The sequence below is a fragment of the Python bivittatus genome, unplaced genomic scaffold (assembly GCF_059951505.1).
Source record: "Python bivittatus isolate LINGU-HERP-01145 unplaced genomic scaffold, Pbiv_v1 ctg000120_np1212, whole genome shotgun sequence".
Classification (NCBI taxonomy): Eukaryota; Metazoa; Chordata; class Lepidosauria; order Squamata; family Pythonidae; genus Python; species Python bivittatus.
The window spans coordinates 9,211,996-9,229,684 of record NW_028277037.1 but is presented as its reverse complement, the minus strand read 5'-3'; the positions used below and the strand labels follow the sequence as shown (position 1 = coordinate 9,229,684).

The 17,689-nt window shown below is 40.0% G+C and overlaps 1 protein-coding gene across 7 annotated transcripts in view; it reads right to left on the bottom strand.

Moving 5' to 3' along the window:
* Positions 1–10,654: 10,654 nt before the first annotated feature.
* CDHR3 (cadherin related family member 3) overlaps positions 10,655–17,689 on the bottom strand; it is a 55,638-nt gene continuing 48,603 nt past the window's right edge. For 6 of the 7 annotated variants that reach the window (XM_088134988.1, XM_088134985.1, XM_088134990.1 and 3 more), the window contains 3 exons: positions 16,739–16,983; positions 14,008–14,183; positions 10,656–11,928 (listed from right to left, as the gene is read on the bottom strand). In XM_088134988.1, the coding sequence (XP_087991114.1) occupies positions 11,898–11,928; positions 14,008–14,183; positions 16,739–16,983 (452 nt within the window). In that variant the 3' untranslated portion in view covers positions 10,656–11,897. Of the gene's footprint in view, positions 11,929–14,007; positions 14,184–16,738; positions 16,984–17,689 lie in introns of all 7 variants that reach the window. The other variant, XM_088134987.1, reaches the window with a different exon arrangement.

The window sequence follows — 17,689 nt, the reverse complement described above, 5'->3', positions numbered from 1 at the left end:
GAATTCTGGGAGTTGAAGTCCACCTATTTTAAAGTTGCCAAGGTTGGGAAACACTGCCTTAGACATTTGAAAATCAATAATTTGTAGGCACTAAGAGAAAGCTTTATCACTCCACTAGGCGTCACTGTTGCTGCATTAAAATGGGGAGGCTGGAATATCTTACTACCCATCTTCCTATCCATGTCAAGTATTCTGAAGGTCAAAAACTGTCAGATCTCTTTAACAGGCTCAGATAATAGAAATTCAAAACAAAGCCGGCACATTGAAAGAGCAGATGTTATTTGTTCCAGACCTTGAAAGTTATTCATATTCTGCATGAGTGTCTCTAACGCAAATCCTTGTTAAAATACAAGGCAGCAGGCTAAGTACAGTTCAGGCTGTTCCGCTACAGGTTTTGGAAAGGTCTTAGCTTAACTTGAATTTAACTAACTTAACTAACTCAGCAGTAGTATATGCAAAGTGAGGAACTGTATAGTTTTTCTTCCTGGAATGTTATGAATGTCTGTGATCCATGGCTCTTGAGGATACAAAGATCACCATTACCCATTTTTCCCCCTTTATTTTTCAAAGGAAATTCCAACAGGGGAAGTACTTTGAATAAGTGATGTATGATGTAGGTCATGAGCATTATTATGATTAGATTGCAGCCTGTGTGAGAACTTAAAGCAAATGCAGGCTGTGGGATTGGCTAGACAGCCAATCAAAATGGTTGCATTTTGAAGGCATCTGCTCCTTATTAAGACATTTGCAACATCACCTCCAAAATGCTAGAAATATTAAATAAAGAATGCAGAGTTGTTGGGAACAAAGCCATCTTCACCATGAGCTTCCATAGCAAACCTCTCAGCCTGTTCTGCTGAGAATTATCTCTGAGGAGGACCAAGGCAAGATGGCAAGAAGAGCTCTAAAACACAGAAAAGTAAGAAGGGAAATGCTGATGCCAACACAGCCTTAAAAAGCCCACAGCATCAGAAAGAAGAGGACAACCGGCAAAAAAATGGATTGACTCAGTTACAGTAGCCATGAGCGCACCGTTGGAAGAGCTGAAGGACTAGGTTAAGGACAGCTCATCATGGAGAAAAATCTATATATGTGGTGGCTAGGAGTCGACAGTGACTTGATGGCACGTAATCAATCAGTCAGAAAGGCAGGGTAAGTGACTGTGAAAGAGCGTTCATCAAAGGGCATCAACTAGCCCTGACCTTTTTGCAAAAATTGCTGAATTATCAAACACTACAAATGCAACCAGCTGAAATTAACCAAGAGAAAACAAGGCACCCCACCAATACTATTAGATAGTTCCAAAGATGGCCTGAGGATGCAGACGCCCTCTACAGTTTTCCAGAACCTAAAAAAACCATCTTTTAAAAAATGTTACACAATAGGGCTGGCTATGCGTGCTTCACAAATGATTCAATAGTGCACAAAGAGGAATGCTGTTGCACTCTGAAGTAGCCTGATGTGGGATGGGGGGGGGGCTTCCATGCATACTTGGGGGAAAAGAGGCCACCGCTTTAAGACCAGAACTAAGTGAGTGGCCTGAAACAGTCCTTCCAACCTGTGCACAGGGCTATTCAATGTTTTGAGGAGATAAAGGACATTGAAAAAGCCCAACCGATGCTTCCAGAAGCCAAACCCGTGGCACCCCACCCAGTGACACCTCCAGAAGGCTTTTATAATTTCAAAGCAAATTAATTCATTTTTAGAAACTTCTTGAAACTATACAGACCCCAAATTCAAGGTGCAAAACATTCAGATTTTTCAAGATTTAAGTGGGGAATAACTTAAACCAAAGGAAAAAGCTTTGACCTGTCACAAACCTCCCACAAAATGCCTGGCTCTCTTACCAATAGGGATTTTCATTCAAAATCCCACCCTTCAGCATCCCATTGACTTCTATTCTGCTCAGCTCAATTGGATTCTTGGTGGTTTATGCAAAATGTAGACTCAGCAACATTAACACATCTGAAGGAAGAAAAAGGCATCCATACAACCACACCCTGTCTTATGGCTCATCCCCGAATGTCTGCTCAGATTGGAAGGGTGCTCCTTGAGCCTCTGGGGGAAGCTATTCCATGACATGGAGGTCAAAACAGAGGCCTACCTATGGACCCATGACTTCTTGTGGCCACCTAGGGATGGGACCCTGAACACCCTCTCACTGCATGATGGTCCTGAAGGTAATGTGAAAGCAAGCCATATAGGGCTTTATAGGTCAAAACCAGCATTTCAAATTGAACTTTGAAACCCACTGGCAGCCAATGCAACATCTGGAATCAAGGTGTAATATTCACGTACGTAGTGGCTTTCAACCACCAATGAACTGACTGCTGCATTTGTATTAATTGTAGCTTCTCAATCAGCCTCATTTAGAATAGATGAGTGTTTGCTGTAGAGTAGATCTAGAGTATGTCGTAGTCATCTGGAACCTAAAGTGACAAATAATAATTAAATCTAATATTCTTTCTCTCCATCCTGACTCCCTCCCTCCCAGTTTGCAGCCACCAGGTCAGGATAGCTAGTGGTCCAGCCTGGGGTGGCAATGTAAAGCTGAATATCATCAGTACCCAAATACTGTAAGGAACATCACATGTTTCAAAATAAAATACACCTAAAGACAAAGAACTGAAGTTTCCTCTCAGGACTGAGTTTTACTGACAAATGATTACCTTATTACAAAATAAGCTTTCCTTAGCTCAAGTTGGCAGTCCTATACATACGTGCTGAGATTAACAAAACATTACAGAGATAAAAATTGCAATACAAACAAGAAAGTTTCTTTCAAAATTACACGGGGTGGATGATAACAATTAGGAGCTGCTTTTCTACAGCCCTGCTGAAGACATTTCAACTCCGTGTCGAAGGAAAGGACAAGAGCAGTATGGATTGCCGTGACAGCAGCACGTCTTTCTTTCGTCAGAATGTCACCCCTGCAGAAATTCTGTTGACAGGAAACCAGTGGGACAATTTTGCTCCGCATAGCAACCCTATAATATTAGTGACCTTTCACCCTCCTAACAACTGCAGATTCCTAATAAAATCTAGACATGTCAATAACAACTGCAGATTGCTAACAAAATCAATAACTACAGTAACAATTTATTAAATTTATATGCTGCCCAACTCCCAGCAACTCAGGTCAAGACTGCCCAATGGTTGCAAATCACTTGCTTCCTATCTCTGATATTATGTGGTTTTTCTGATCACAGAAGACGAAACAAACAACTTTAAATGTCGGTGGCTGGTGTGGGTCTTCCGGGATGTGTGGTGGTGGTCTTGAAGTTTTGTTTCCTAATGTTTCGCCAGCACCTGTGACCGGCATCTTCAGAGTGCAGGAGCACAGGAACTCCTGTCTGTGCTCCTGCACTCTGAAGATGCCAGTCACAGGTGCTGGCGAAACGTTAGGAAACAAAACTTCAAGAACACGGCCACACAGCCCAGAAGACCCACACCAGCCATCGTATGCCGGCCGTGAAAGCCTTCAACAATACAACTTTAAATGTCCTTAATTAACGGAATTGAATGACCTGATTTTTTTTAAAATGAAATGAATTAAATACCGTGCATCAAAATCCACCTTGAGAATTGTTGTGCCACCAAGTTTGTGTAATTAGAATAGGGGAAGTTGTATAGCTTTATCTTCCTTGAGCTTGAGCCCCTTCTAAAACAGCTTGAACTGGTGATAATCATTACAGCAAGCACTAAAAGCTGACGTTCTTTCCTTAAGAGCATCAGTTGGCCAACCCAAGATAGTAGGCTACCAGAAGTAGAAATGAGCAAACTGAGTAAATAATAGAAATACAGTGGTACCTCGGGTCACGAACGCTTCTGTTCACAAACAATTCAGTTCACGAACAGCACCGTTCACAAAATTTTGCTTCCATTCGCGAACGCCGGATTGGGTGACGAACAGGATCCGTGGCCATTTTCCCTGCCTTGACACATGGTCATGGCTTCCTGTAGGGAGGGGGACTCTCCCTCCAAGCAATAACCACCTCCCCACCCGCCTTCCTGTCCTCCATGCCAGAAGTCGCATCGAGCAAGGTTAGCGTTCTCTCTCTTCGTACTGTACTTTGTGTCATATTTTTGTGGTTTTAAAAAAAAAATACATATGGTTCAGAACGGATTAACTGTAATTACATTGAACCTTATGGGAAAATTTGATTCGGTTGGCGACCAAAATCGGTTGGCGACCAAATTCGTAGGGGTCAGAACGGATTAACCGTATTTACATTGAACCTTATGGGAAAATTTGATTCGGGTCGCGACCAATTTGGGTCACGACCAGAGTCGCAGAACGAATTAAGTTCCTGAACCAAGGTACCACTGTAGATGGTAAAAGTGCAGATCATTGAGAAAATCTACCTCAGTGGTCACTCAGAGTTAACAGCAACTTGATGGCACATAATCAAAAATCAATCAAAGGTGCAGACACTAAAATAAAGCTTGACATGGGTGCTTCATTATTACTGCCGTGTAACATTTCCAAATTTAATTTACTTCTCTACATAGATACTATTGCCGCGTGACTGAAACATTGTTTTCTCCGTAAATTAACTCACCTCCATACTCCAGCAGTGGACAGCCTAGGATGATTTAAGTCAGCTGTCCCAGTAGCCTTATTTTTAGACACCCCCCCACCAGCTGGCATGAAGAAAGTTGAGAGTCCTCCCTCCCCCTTTTTATTTCCACCATCACCAAAATGCTCTTAAACACAGTGGCATGACTAAGGTCATCTCTCACCATACACCAGGTTGGATACCGTATCTCTCCTCACCTATTTATTGCCCCTTTTTTCACTCACCTGGAGAGCCACAGGAGAACAAAAACCGAAAAGAAAACAGGGATAGAGTGCCTGGAGCAATTCTAACCAAATCCATGGTTCGTAAGAGAGGTGGAATTGCTAAGATGGAGCTACTAACTAAGGTTATTTCAAGTGGTTTTACTAAGAATGACCCCCCTCAAAGTTAATACTCTGAATCATTTAAGTGTTTTTTCATATGATGCACTAAGCCCACATATGATCCAGTAAAACATGGTATTTGAACTGGGCCACGATATCTAAAATGCACTTCTCTAGACATTTTTCATTGTTGCTCTCAGATCTTCATGCTGAAGCTTTCTGCTATCTTATCGAAATGCAGAGCAACAATCTAAAGGTCTGCACATATAAGCATGGTATTAATCATGCATCAACGATATCTTCTGCGGAATAGCATTTTTGTTCTTTTACAACCAAGCCTTGACTGGTTTTCCCGTTGCATTTTGGGAAGAGATCTGATTGCATTCATCAGATTAATAAAACGTCAAAGATGCTTTGAAAATATGTAAGTCACTCATGTTCCTGTTATGTGAAGTTTCGAGCAGCTGGACTACATTGTGAGCACTGTTATCGCGCAGAAGCTGCTAGTGGGGAGCATCCTTCCTGGGTGCAGTGCAAATCTGGAAGTCTACACTAACCCTGTGCTGGCGATGGCCTTCAAGGGAATATTCAGAAGCCCTTACAAAAGCAACAAGGGCAGAAACATCCCTTTTAGCCTGGGACGTGAGCTTGTATTAGGAGCAGGCTGAGGCTGGCTCTCCCTGATGCAAAAAATGGAAGGGATGATGACATACAAGCAGACTTGCAAAATGTTGTTACTGTATAGATTGGAAAATAATTCTAATCTTCCTGTGGAGTTGGTTTCCTGATCTGGTCTATTAACAGGGCTGACAGGCATCCAGAATAGCTGTCCTGTTTTCTGGATTACAATCATATTACACTTGGTTCTGGTTTTTAAAATTGATTTTGATATTTTGGATATATTTTGGGTGAGGGGATGGGGGACCTGCGTGGGGGAACGGTTGAAGATGATCTGTTGCTTGGAGGGTCTTCTTTTGGCTTCTGTAATTTTAGGTTGTCGTTTGGAAAACTTTCAGTCTTGTCTGAGGCCCTTGGTTCTATGTGATTTTGTCTTCTGGTTTCATCTTCTGTTTTGAATAGATCATCTGTCTGATCATTCTTTGGAGGTTTCTTCTGCTTAAGATCTCCTTGACTATCACCAGTCTCAGCCTCTGCTTTGGGTTGATTCCTTTCACCACTTTTTGGAGGTCTCAACTTCTGTTGGAGATCCCCTTTACCACCACTAGTATTAGCTTCTGCCTTGGGTCGATTGCCTTCATGACTCTTTGGAGGAGTTGTTACTCGTACAGCAGGATCCTTTACTTCAATCTTGGAAGGCACACTGGTATCTTTCCATCTTCGTGCCCCAGATTTTGAATTATACTCATACAGTCTTCCAGTGACTGTGGAGGAAACAATTAATTTAAAATTTCATTTTCAGAGTGGAAGGGATATGACTATTTATGATTGTTTATTTGACTTGTAACCCACTATAATCTGACAGGATTCTCAGTAACTAACAACAACATATATAACATAAAATGCCCACAGTAATATAAGTAATATTTCCATAAATAGTAAGAACATCCCAACAAAACTCAAAGCAAAATAAACAAAAATCTAAACGTCCATTTTAATCACCTCCTGAAATGGGACACTAAGGACGCCAAACTGATCTCAGTAGGAAGACTGATATAAAGAACAGGTGTTGCCACAGAAAAGCGATGTCTCTGTGCCTCATTCTCCTGACCTTACAGAACTGGGGCACTACCCACCCTCCTCCTGGAACAATCAAGTTGGCCAGTTAGGGAATGTGTTCCTGTAATGGTCTGTGAGAATGTCCTTGAGAGAAGAGGAGGAGGAGCCACAGACCAGGCAACAGTCGAATAAGAGGCAGCTGAGCCCACAGAAGGAATGGGAGCATAGCAAACACCTCAAAAGGGACCCTCCCTAGTTTCTTGGACCGTAAAGGCGAGGGGGGAGAGATGTATTTTCAGACTTACAAGATTGATGTCAGCCCTTTGAACTTTATTGTAAGGTTACAGTAACAGAATCTTGCAAATTTGAAAGTACATCTCTTCCCCCTTGCCTTTACAGTTTAAGAAGCTAGGGAAGATCCCTTCTGAGACATTTTGCCATGCCCTTATTGTTTCTGAGGGCTCAGCTGCCTCTTATCCAACCATTGCCTAGCCTGTAGCTCCTCCTCCTCCTCCTCCTGACTCTCAAGGACATTCTTACAGACCATTACAGGTCCAGAAAAAAACTCTCCAGCAGTGAAGCTTGAGAATCACAGCCCATTCTCTATGCAGCCACAACAATTATTTAAGGTGTCTAAAGTGCATCAGAGATTCCTGGGTGAATTATTAACAAGAAGGGGGGCAGAGCCATCAATCAGGAATAAATGAAATACCGGATATAGGTACAACACTTCCGACCCAAACGTAGTCAAAAATTGCCAATGTTTATTGCATGGTTTGTAAACCATGCAGGAAATCATTCACTGGTATCTTTCATAAGCAGAAGGAAACTCTTCAGGTTGGTCCTGTGTACAACAGCCTTTAGTATGGAATTTAAACATGAATCAGCTGTTCAAAGAGGAAAACTCTGTAATCAATAGGGAAACTACCTGTTAGATTATAGCAAATATGATTTATTGCTTTGGCACTTTTGATAATTTGGCTTTTCTCCTGAATGAAGCGTGGCATTGATATTTTCCTTGGAAGTATAAATGTCTTGCTCTAGTAAAATTTATGCTCTTTCATTTCAAAACCATTTTGTTCTTCTTACTGCCCCTTAGTAATTGTAATACCTGGATCTATTGCTTCCCCATCGAAAACAGGATTTAAGTTGGTCATTTCCTAAAGAGTGAAACAAAATGCTATTTGAGTACCATTAATTAAAGAAATGAGGAAAACAGCTGATCAGAATGGAATCAAGTAGATTTCTATAATCTGCATGTTGTATTATAGCAATGTGAACATAATCAAAGTCTGCAATAAAATGACTGTAGTTTAGGCTACTGTTCTGGCATATTTGGATCATTTTGCCAAGATGCAGACATAACTTTTAGACTTTACATGTTATTAATTGTTTAAAAATCTTGATAGGTTTTCTATCTCGAAGCAAACTTTCATCTTGCTTGATAGAAATAAAGAGAACAGATATTATATTCCAACTGAATTTTGCACAGTGCAAGGCGCTGAAGTATAGATACACTTCTCCCTTCAAGCTGAGTTGAAGCTACAACTGTCACTCAAGAGAAAGATTCTGGGGCTGGTTCCAAATTAAGAAGTTTTTCAGATGAGGGATGAAAATAAAAAAGCAGAAGAATAAATAGGATGTAGAAAGGAAATGCAATAATTCACTCTCAGAGCGTTTGCCATAAACAATATGAAAACAGATTCTCAGATTGATTTATACAGATATAAAAAAGGGCATACATTTTCAAATCAATGCTCGGTAGGGCATCAGTTGGTAATGTTCATATCATTAGGCAGTGACCTCAGATGGCAAATTTTGGGAGGTTTTAGCAATAGAGCATGGCCCGTCAACAGGTCATACTACAAAAGTGAGTGGGACCACGATATCCTGTGGGAGATAGGCTCAGGAGTTTTAACGAGTAAAATGGTTGCTATAATCATCTGCAAGGGTTGACCAAAGATTTTGCCCCCTAAAGCCCCCCAACCTTCTCAAAGCAAGCATTTTTGGTCCTACCCACTCCAGGGGCCACAAAAGGATATTGATGGGCGGTGGATGCAATGTAGAACAAGAGAGCAGGATACAACCAGAAGATCGGTCTAGCATCTTTAAACTATTCTGCTGCCTTCAGGTGAGCTGGAAAATGCTGCCCCAACATCAGTGTTATAAAACAAAAATCAACCAGCATTTCAGGCAGGATTTATACGAAGACTATAAAGTTCACCACCTTGGAAAGTGATGACTAGGAAGTGATTGAGCACTTCTTGTTTACATTTTGCCAACGGAAGTGTGACTTCCAATACTAGGAAGTCTTGTAAATTGGACTAAGGATGTGAACTTTTAAACTGGATCTAGGAAGACAAAAAAGGAAACGCAGCTCTAAATTACTTTAATTTTGTGCTGTATTTCTCTGCTACCTGATTTGAAGAGGGGCACATAAATTTTTATAAGAATAAATGATCCAGATTAAGCAGGAAGGAAAGAAAGAATTACAATATCCTTTCCAGGCTGTAATGTGAACCAGAATAAATCTTGGCATTATACTAACCCTAAGTAGGCAACGGTACTGTGGTTTTTAATTTGTCTATTTAAATTGTAAAGCACACTTACCCATATTACTTCTTTCTTTGTCTTCTCTACTTTGTTCTTTTCTGTAGAAGAAAATATCATTATGCTGCTTTTCCTGACATTTAACTTTATGAAATAAACATGAGGGAACTTAAAAGTATCAGATCAAATCAAATTCTTTATTACAGGTCATCAACCTGGAATAAATAAAACTTACTACATAAAACCTAGAGTTGAGCTAAAAACAGAGCATACAATATAACACATAGAAGATAAAAAGTTAAAAGTTAAGCACTTTCAGAGAACTGAAATCAATATACGTGCGGAATAAGATTTAAAAGGGAGGGGCTTTGATTACCCAAGATGTGCCCACCTTGACTTTTGTGACCCTCCATGGATGACTCTCATGACCTCCTGAATCAATTTGTCTTAAACGTGCCTAATGTTAGCTGAAACCTGTATAACTAATAACATGAATAGACACTGACCACTTCAGTTCTTAGCCCCTAATTAGACTTATGAGATGATCAATGTATGATTATCTCTCCCATAGATGTCTGCCTTTGAGTAAATAGAAAAACAGCTTGTGAAATCAATCATGCATCTTGAATATCACAGGTCTGAGCCACATCCTCATCTGATTTGCTGAAAATGATCTTAGTCTGAGAACTGAAGAAACATCCCCACTTTTTCCAAATTTCTATACCTTTCCTAATGAGGAGAAGCATTACAGTAGGCCTTCATCATTAACAGCAGAACCCTGCTTGTATGTATTACAGAATTCATATGTACTATATTGCATAGTGTGTATTTCCTCTGTAAAATTATATTTATTCCCTAATCCAATTCACCGTTTAAAGAGATACATACACATGACTTAGGTCAAATGTGGAGAAGAATGCACAATTAAATGAGCAGACTCAGGTGATCTCTGTAGAACTGCCTTTGAAGAATACTCAGAAACTTCAACAGGTGAAGGGTGTCATAATGAGTGCCATACGTGAAGTGGGCTGTGGTGTCATATGACCTCGCCATTTCCTAAAGGAAAGTCTTCTCTTCTGTGTAGCTACCCAAACCCTAAGGTCTTCTCAGATACTTCTCCAGATACTCTTACAGATGACATGAAGTGGATGGAAATTGGGGAGAAAGTCTTAATGCTGGAATTATAATTACAGAATGCTTTCCCCACACATAATGCACCTATAGCACCGTGGTAGCCAAAGCCCACATTACATATTTGGAAAGAGTGCAAAAACTGATGAAGCTGAGGCAACGCTATTAAATTATTACACATGCCCTGTGTTTCCAGCTGAAGAAGGTGAAAAACCGCACTGCTGAGTTTTAGCCAGCATGAAGCACCAAGTTGTGTGCATTCTTCCATAATCCTTCCCCCTAACACAGTGTTGTCCAAACTTGGCCACTTTAAGATGAGTGGACTTCAACTCCCAGAATTCCCCAGCCAGCCATGCTGGCTGGGGAATTCTGGGAGTTGAAGTCCACTCATCTTAAAGTGGCCAAGTTTGGACAACACTGCCCTAACAGGACTCAATTACTGGTGGAACGCCAGTTGGTGAGTGTTCAGACAGAGTCTTCTTCACTGTGATGCTCAGACTAAGGATTCTGTCACAAAAACATATTTTGTCCCTCCTGGATAATATTTCAGCCCAATTATTCTGCTGGATTTTCAAATCTGTAATCTGATGTTTCTTCTGATTTGTTAACATTGTTCTATCCAATTGTTTTTTAAATTTTAAAAATTGAATTCCTATCGTATCAGTTTTATCACTTTGAGCCACCTTAAGATCTGAGAGCTCTTCAGGCTTTTAGTACAGGTGGGTAGCATCCACACACAGATATACATTCAGTTGACTCCTAATGCATCTTTGAAGTAGCAAAAAGACATATACATGAGTGTCTATATATAAGAGGCTTTAAATTTTGACTGATTTTGTGCCATCAAGTCGGTGTTGACTCTTAATGATCACATAGTTAGACCTTCTCTAGGATGATCTGTCCCCAACCTTGCCCTCCAGGTCTTCCAGTGGTATACTTATTGCTGTTGATCATCCTCTTAATTTTCCTTCCACCTTTTCCTGCATTATAGACTTCTTAAGAGAACTAGGTCCAAAAATTATATGCCCAGAATATGGTAATATGAGTCCAGTCATTTGTATTGTGAGTGAGAATTCTGGATTGATTTGTTCTATGATCCATTTGTTCATTTTTTTCACTATCCATGGTATTGTAAAAAGTCTTTTCTAACACCAAAGTTCAAAGGTGGCGATATTCTTTCTATCCTGCTTCTTCAAAGTCCAACTTTCACTTCTATAGAGTAGCATAGGAAAAACAATTCCCTGCACTTTTCTGAACTTTGGAGATACAGACTCATAATGGCATCATGAATATCTTTTCCAAGGTCTTCATTACTACCCTACCAAGTGCTAATGTATGGTGTATTTCTTGATTGCTGGTTCCTTTACTGTTTGATAGTTGATCCTAAAAAGCAGAAGTAATCTACCACTTCCATATCTTCATTGCCAATGCTGAGGCTGGCTCTAAGTTACATATCAAAATTCTGTTCTGCTCTGTTAAAATTACAATATTCTCTCTGCAATCTAATCCGGTTCTCCACAACAATATTTTAAACTGGGTGATTCTAGGTAGAACTGCAACTGAAAAACATATATACTTTGAAAACATTATGTCTCATATTAACAATGAGACAGTGTTTTAAGAACAAGGAAAGCAATTAAAAAAAGAACATACCTGGCAGGTCTATCCTGTCATAAATTAAAAAAAAAACACAGATTATTATTATATTAATGGTCATTAGACAATACAGTAAACAAAGCTGGATTGGAAAGTATTGACAACAATGAATTCAGGTTCTGGAGGACAGACAGACACTTTAGTTTCTGCCAGTTTGACCAATATAATTTTTGAGCAATATAATTAAATGCTTATGCAAGGTGAATACTGTGCCTTTAGAGAACATGTGACAGCTTAATGTTTTAGTGCTTTTGTTTTGGGGGGAAAATATGATATGAGAGATTTTAACACCCCATTCCCCATTTTTCATGTTGTTGAAGATAATGGAAATTGTAGCCCAAGAGCATCAAGCTGGGGAAGACTGTTTCAGGTTGTCCACCCAGCTAACATGTTTGTTCCTGTTCCAGAAGATCAGGGTGACTGTAAGCAGTTGGTTTCTAGAGCAGCAACTGCATAACTGTTGTGTATTTCTTGTACAAGATCCAAACCTCTTTCTTGTGTTACAGATGCCATACATTTTTCAAATTCAACAATACAGTGGTACCTTAGGTCACGAACGCTTCTGTTCATGACCAATTCGGGTCACGAACAGCTCCGTTCGCAAAATTTTGCTTCCGTTCGCGAACGCTGGATCAGGTGACGAACAGGATCCGCGGCCATTTCCCTGCTGTGAGACGTGGTCGTGGCTTCCTGTAGGGAGGGGGACTCTCCCTCCAAGCAATAACCGCCTCCCCACCCACCTTCCTGTCCTCCACGCCAGAAGTCGCGTCAAGCAAGGTTAATGTTCTCTCTCTTCGTACTGTATTTTGTTTCATATTTTTGTGGTTTTAAAAAAAAAAATACATATGGTTCAGAACGGATTAACAGTAATTACATTGAACCTTATGGGAAAATTTGATTTGGGTCGCGACCAATTTGGGTCGCGACCAGAGTCGCGGAACGAATTAAGTTCGTGAACCGAGGTACCACTGTATATTGTCAGTAGAAAAATTCAAGCTAGACCAGTGTGCTTAGGAGCTACAGTAGGCCTTGAGTTCAGTAAAGTAGATGTCATGTATCTATGGAATAAAAGCTTGTATAATATCAAGGAAGGTTCCTTAGTTCTTTTTATACCAGTATGTATTTGAGAGAGAGCTCTCTGTAAGATTATACTTTCTGGAAACACTTTCTAGAGGGAATGGAAAACTTTATATTCATTAACAATAGTTCAGAATTAAGATCATATTGCTCTCAGACTATAAGAAGCAGAGACTGGGTTCATACCATAGAAACAAATGATAATATATTATGTTATGGTTTCATTGTTTGAGGTATGCAGTGTCATAATTTTTGTCCCACAAGAAAGCAGACCTAAAACACCATTCCCCAACTTGGTTGCCCTCTAGACATATTGGGAGAATTATAGGAATTGAAGCCCAACACTTTGGAACACACCAAATTGGGAAAGTGTGATCAAAGTGTTTTTCAAATCATGAATTTAGCTTCTGTAGTTCCTGCACATGTTACAGAACATTTTCTGCTTGCAGAAATCAACAATGGCTAGTGTACATATCACTACAAGAAATTACAACATTCTATAACATATTTCTTAATTTCTGTTGTTGAAAATTACCTAAAGTAGACATGTTACCTCTTTGTAAAGCTCCAGTCTATTGATCTAGCACTTTTGTCTCATGCCAACTGTTTGGTGTTGGATTAGTGCAGTTTTTCAACCTTGGTGACTCTAAGATGTAAGGACTTCAACTCCCAGAATTCCCCAGCCAGCTTCTGGGAGTTGAAGTCCACACATCTTAAAGTTGCCAAGGTTGAGAAACACTGGATTAGTGTGTTCTGCAATTCCAGTCCATTCTGATCTATTCAATAAATGGTAAAGAAACAAGATTATTGTGATGTTTGAACACAGCCTGAATGTAATGTATTTGGGCTGCTTAGAAACATAAATATAACAGAACAACTAGGTGCCTGAGGCCAAAGATCTACTGCTCCAATCTCATTCAGTGATATGGATTCTTAATGGGACCATTCCAGAACAAAGATACACATTGCAAACACTGTCCTAGAAGTAGCATAGTTTCCTTTCAGTTACTTACAGTGGCTTTGTGTCAGCTCTGGGAGGGCAATGGGCACGGAGGTATTTTGCCAGCAAAAAGGCTAGATACCCAAGCAATCCAAGCAGCAACAAACTGCCAAGGACGATGAAGAATGGCACATACCAAGCTGATGAAGCATAGACATTTTCTTTGCTGGTCACAATGGTAACACCAGGCTTGTAAGGAAAAAAGGGGGGTTGGGAATGAACTTGTTCTTAATTACCATGAACGCAAAAATATTCTCTTCGGTGGAGATCAGCACTGCAGTCATAATAATATTGCATGGAACGCTCATTTGGCTAGTGATGTGTTTAGGAACATTGATTTTAAGTTAGCAATTGTCATATATCAAATCCATCCAATGAACAAAGAAGATGCTACACTCCTCATTAACTTCCATAACACCTTGTTTCTACAGCTACCGTTCCATTGCATCCATGGATCTTGCTTGCTTGTAATGTGGTTCGTGGTGGGACTCTGTCTTACTGAATATCAGGGTTGTGCAATATTCCAGCTTCTGTTCCAAAAAAGTGCGTTAGAGTTCAAACATAGCACGCATCTATAAATCTAAAAAGCAGCTGTATTTTTTCCCCAGGGTCTCATACCAGTTACAAGGGACAACAGGACAATACCGGGAAAAAATGCAGTTGCTTTAGAGAGCTGCCAACTGGGGGTACAGCCACACAGCTGTGTACCCTAAAGAACCTTTTCTAAATTATTTTTGAAGTGCTGCACATACAAGCTACATACATATCCATTATATTGTCCCTTTGCAGATAGGCAACATTATGCAAAGGGCGGTAAGACAAAAAAAAATGAAGGTATGAAATAAGAGAAGGAAATATACCCTTACACCAATACCATATAACAGGGTTCCTCAACTTTGGCAACTTTAAGGCAGGTGGACTTCAACTTCCAGAATTCCCCAGCCACCCTTGCTGGCTGGGGAATTCTGGGAGTTGAAGTCCACCCATCTTAAAGTTGCCAAGGTTGAGGAACCCTGCCATACAACATACCTCTACCTATCTTTTTAATTTTACAAATTATCCTTGCTTTCCCCTTATCCATTCCCTGCTTCATACATTGCCTTCTGTTCTTTAAATTATTGTCTCTTTCTTTCCAACGATCTTGCCAACTCCATCCAATCGTAAATATCTTCGTCTTCCCCTTCTTCTCAACTCTTTTATATATAGCATTTGCTTTGCAATTTGATCCTCCTACTTCCTCTGTATGACCAAACCACCTCAACGTACTTATTTTACCCTGGTCACCCACTTTTGTATTCAGTACATATTCATTTGGTGCCCATTCATTCTTGACCCTATATCTTCTAGTCTTACCACACACTTCTTAAGTAATTCAGCTTACTTGAATATTTGTCCTGACATCCACACCTCTAGCTTTGTTCTTCCTTACCATCATATGCTCAGTATATGCTATTAACATATTTGTATATTTGACTTAACCAACTATTTGGGGACTCAAGAGGCAGCAGCAGCAACCACAAAATTGCCAAAATATTGTCTGATCTCTCACACTACTATGAAACATTCAGCATTCTCACAAGGTTTGACAAGGTTTGGGTGTGCTTATGTGTGATTTTGTGGAATTTCTTTTGAGTTATACCTTTTTCATGTGGGATTCATAAACCTGTAAATGCCATGATGCTGTTATCTAAACTGTAATTGTATAAAATGTACTCATGTTATTCACACTTGGTTGCTATCTTCTGCCTATCCTGGGCAGAGCTGATGCTGTATAAAATAATTATATTCAAAGCCAAAATGGAACAGATACAGAGTACCATTTGACTATAGAAAAGTTGCCTTGCTGCATTAAGTTGGAATCTTATGCATTTCCATGTAAATACATTTCACAGGATGGAGGTGGCCTTGAAGACAAAAAGTGGCAGCTGTTAGGAAAACGTGAACTTAGCCCAGAAAAACAGGCAGGTATGAAAAAGAAACTCAAGATTGCCCCACCTTGAATCTCTTTGGTATAACAGGGAGGGAAGGCGAAACACGGTCAGGCTTTCAAGATCTGTTATTATATCAATAGAGTAGAATTCTAATACTTCTTGTGGTGTCTGTTTCATGACCCAGTCGACCTTGAAGGGCTGTCAGATATGACTAAGTAACAGTTCTGTGCCTGACTCTGTTTCTTGGCTAAGTTGAGGGCTTTTTATGATTCTCCGGCTGCTGTGTGTTTTATTTCTTGTTTTATTTAGTATTGGTGATGTTTTTTATTTGTTTTTAATGTGATGAGCTGCCCAGAGTCATGTACTTGAGATGGATGGCCATATAAATTGAATGAATTAATGAATTAATGAATCAATCAATCAATCAATCAAGACTCCGATGCATGGTACAAATGTCCAGGGACTCTGTATTTCAGGGATACACAACTTCTTTCAGTTTAAAAACTGGCTTTCTATTGAATATTGGATCAAAGATCCTGCTGTGAGATGGGCAGTCATATATGCTGCATGCTGGAATAAATAAATAAATAATCAATGTCAACACCCCCCCCACAGTCATCCATCTGTTTGTAATAATCAGCAGGTTGCAGGGGTCTGGTCAAAAAGAGATAAATGGTGGCCACAATGGTGCAGTTGAAGCTCCGTCTGGTTTTTATGGGTGCACCAGGCGGAGCTTTGATTGTGCCATTGTGGCACCATCTTGACTTTTTTTGACGTACTTGGGAGGTGACCCTGGCAACTGAGCAAACTTACTGTTGTAGGAATCACAGTGGTGGGGTCTGGAATGACTCTGATGGTCAAGGTTACTGTGCCAGTTCGAATGTGGACTGCAGCTCTTTCGGTGCTCGATAACAGATTATCATCCGTTACAGAAACCAACAGGTGGTATTCCCAAACTCTATCCAGTCCTGTCTTATAATCAAATGGGGTGGCAAATACCAGCCGTGAGATGTTCGAGCCAGCGTTTGGAGAAAAGGTGAAATGGTTATTCACATTACCTAAAAGCAGAGCCAAAGACAAAATGCAGAGAAAACTATATTAACAAAAAAATAAAATAAAGACAGCTGGTGATTTAATTCACTGGAAGGGAGTGGCTCTGTGATATGAACCAATTAACATTGTGATTACTGTATCTCACAGAAATCTTAAAGCCAGAGTTTTCCTCCCAATTGTATAAGTATGCGAGAACAGTTTATGGTCAATTAGAAACTGGAAGAGTTTCTCTACCTCCTGGGAACGGATATATTCTCAAGCTGATCTTTCCAACTCACCCCCCTCCAGCTGTTAAATGTTATTAAACTAACTTTTTAAACAGCTGCTTCACATGAACCAGGCCAACGCAGCCAGACAGCACCCCTGCCCAGAGCCTTATGGAGCCTCCAAAGTCATCTGATCTCAGTTGCTAAACATTAATGGCATAATATCCTGCAATGCTGTGATGGGAAGCACAGCGAAGTTGTATTAAGGCCTGTAAATAAACTTAACATATTTTAAAAAAAACCCTAACCAGAAAAAGTTCTAACGTCAACCCCCTCTGCATCCTCAAAGTGTAGCCCCCACTCCCTATCAAAAATGTTAAACATTAAACAAGTTAAACTCCTCTGTTAAAAAAAGGACTTCGACACCACTTTAAAAATCCTATGCATACATATAAAGAGGAGGAATATACATGACAAATGTATTTTTGCAATTAAGTTCATCACG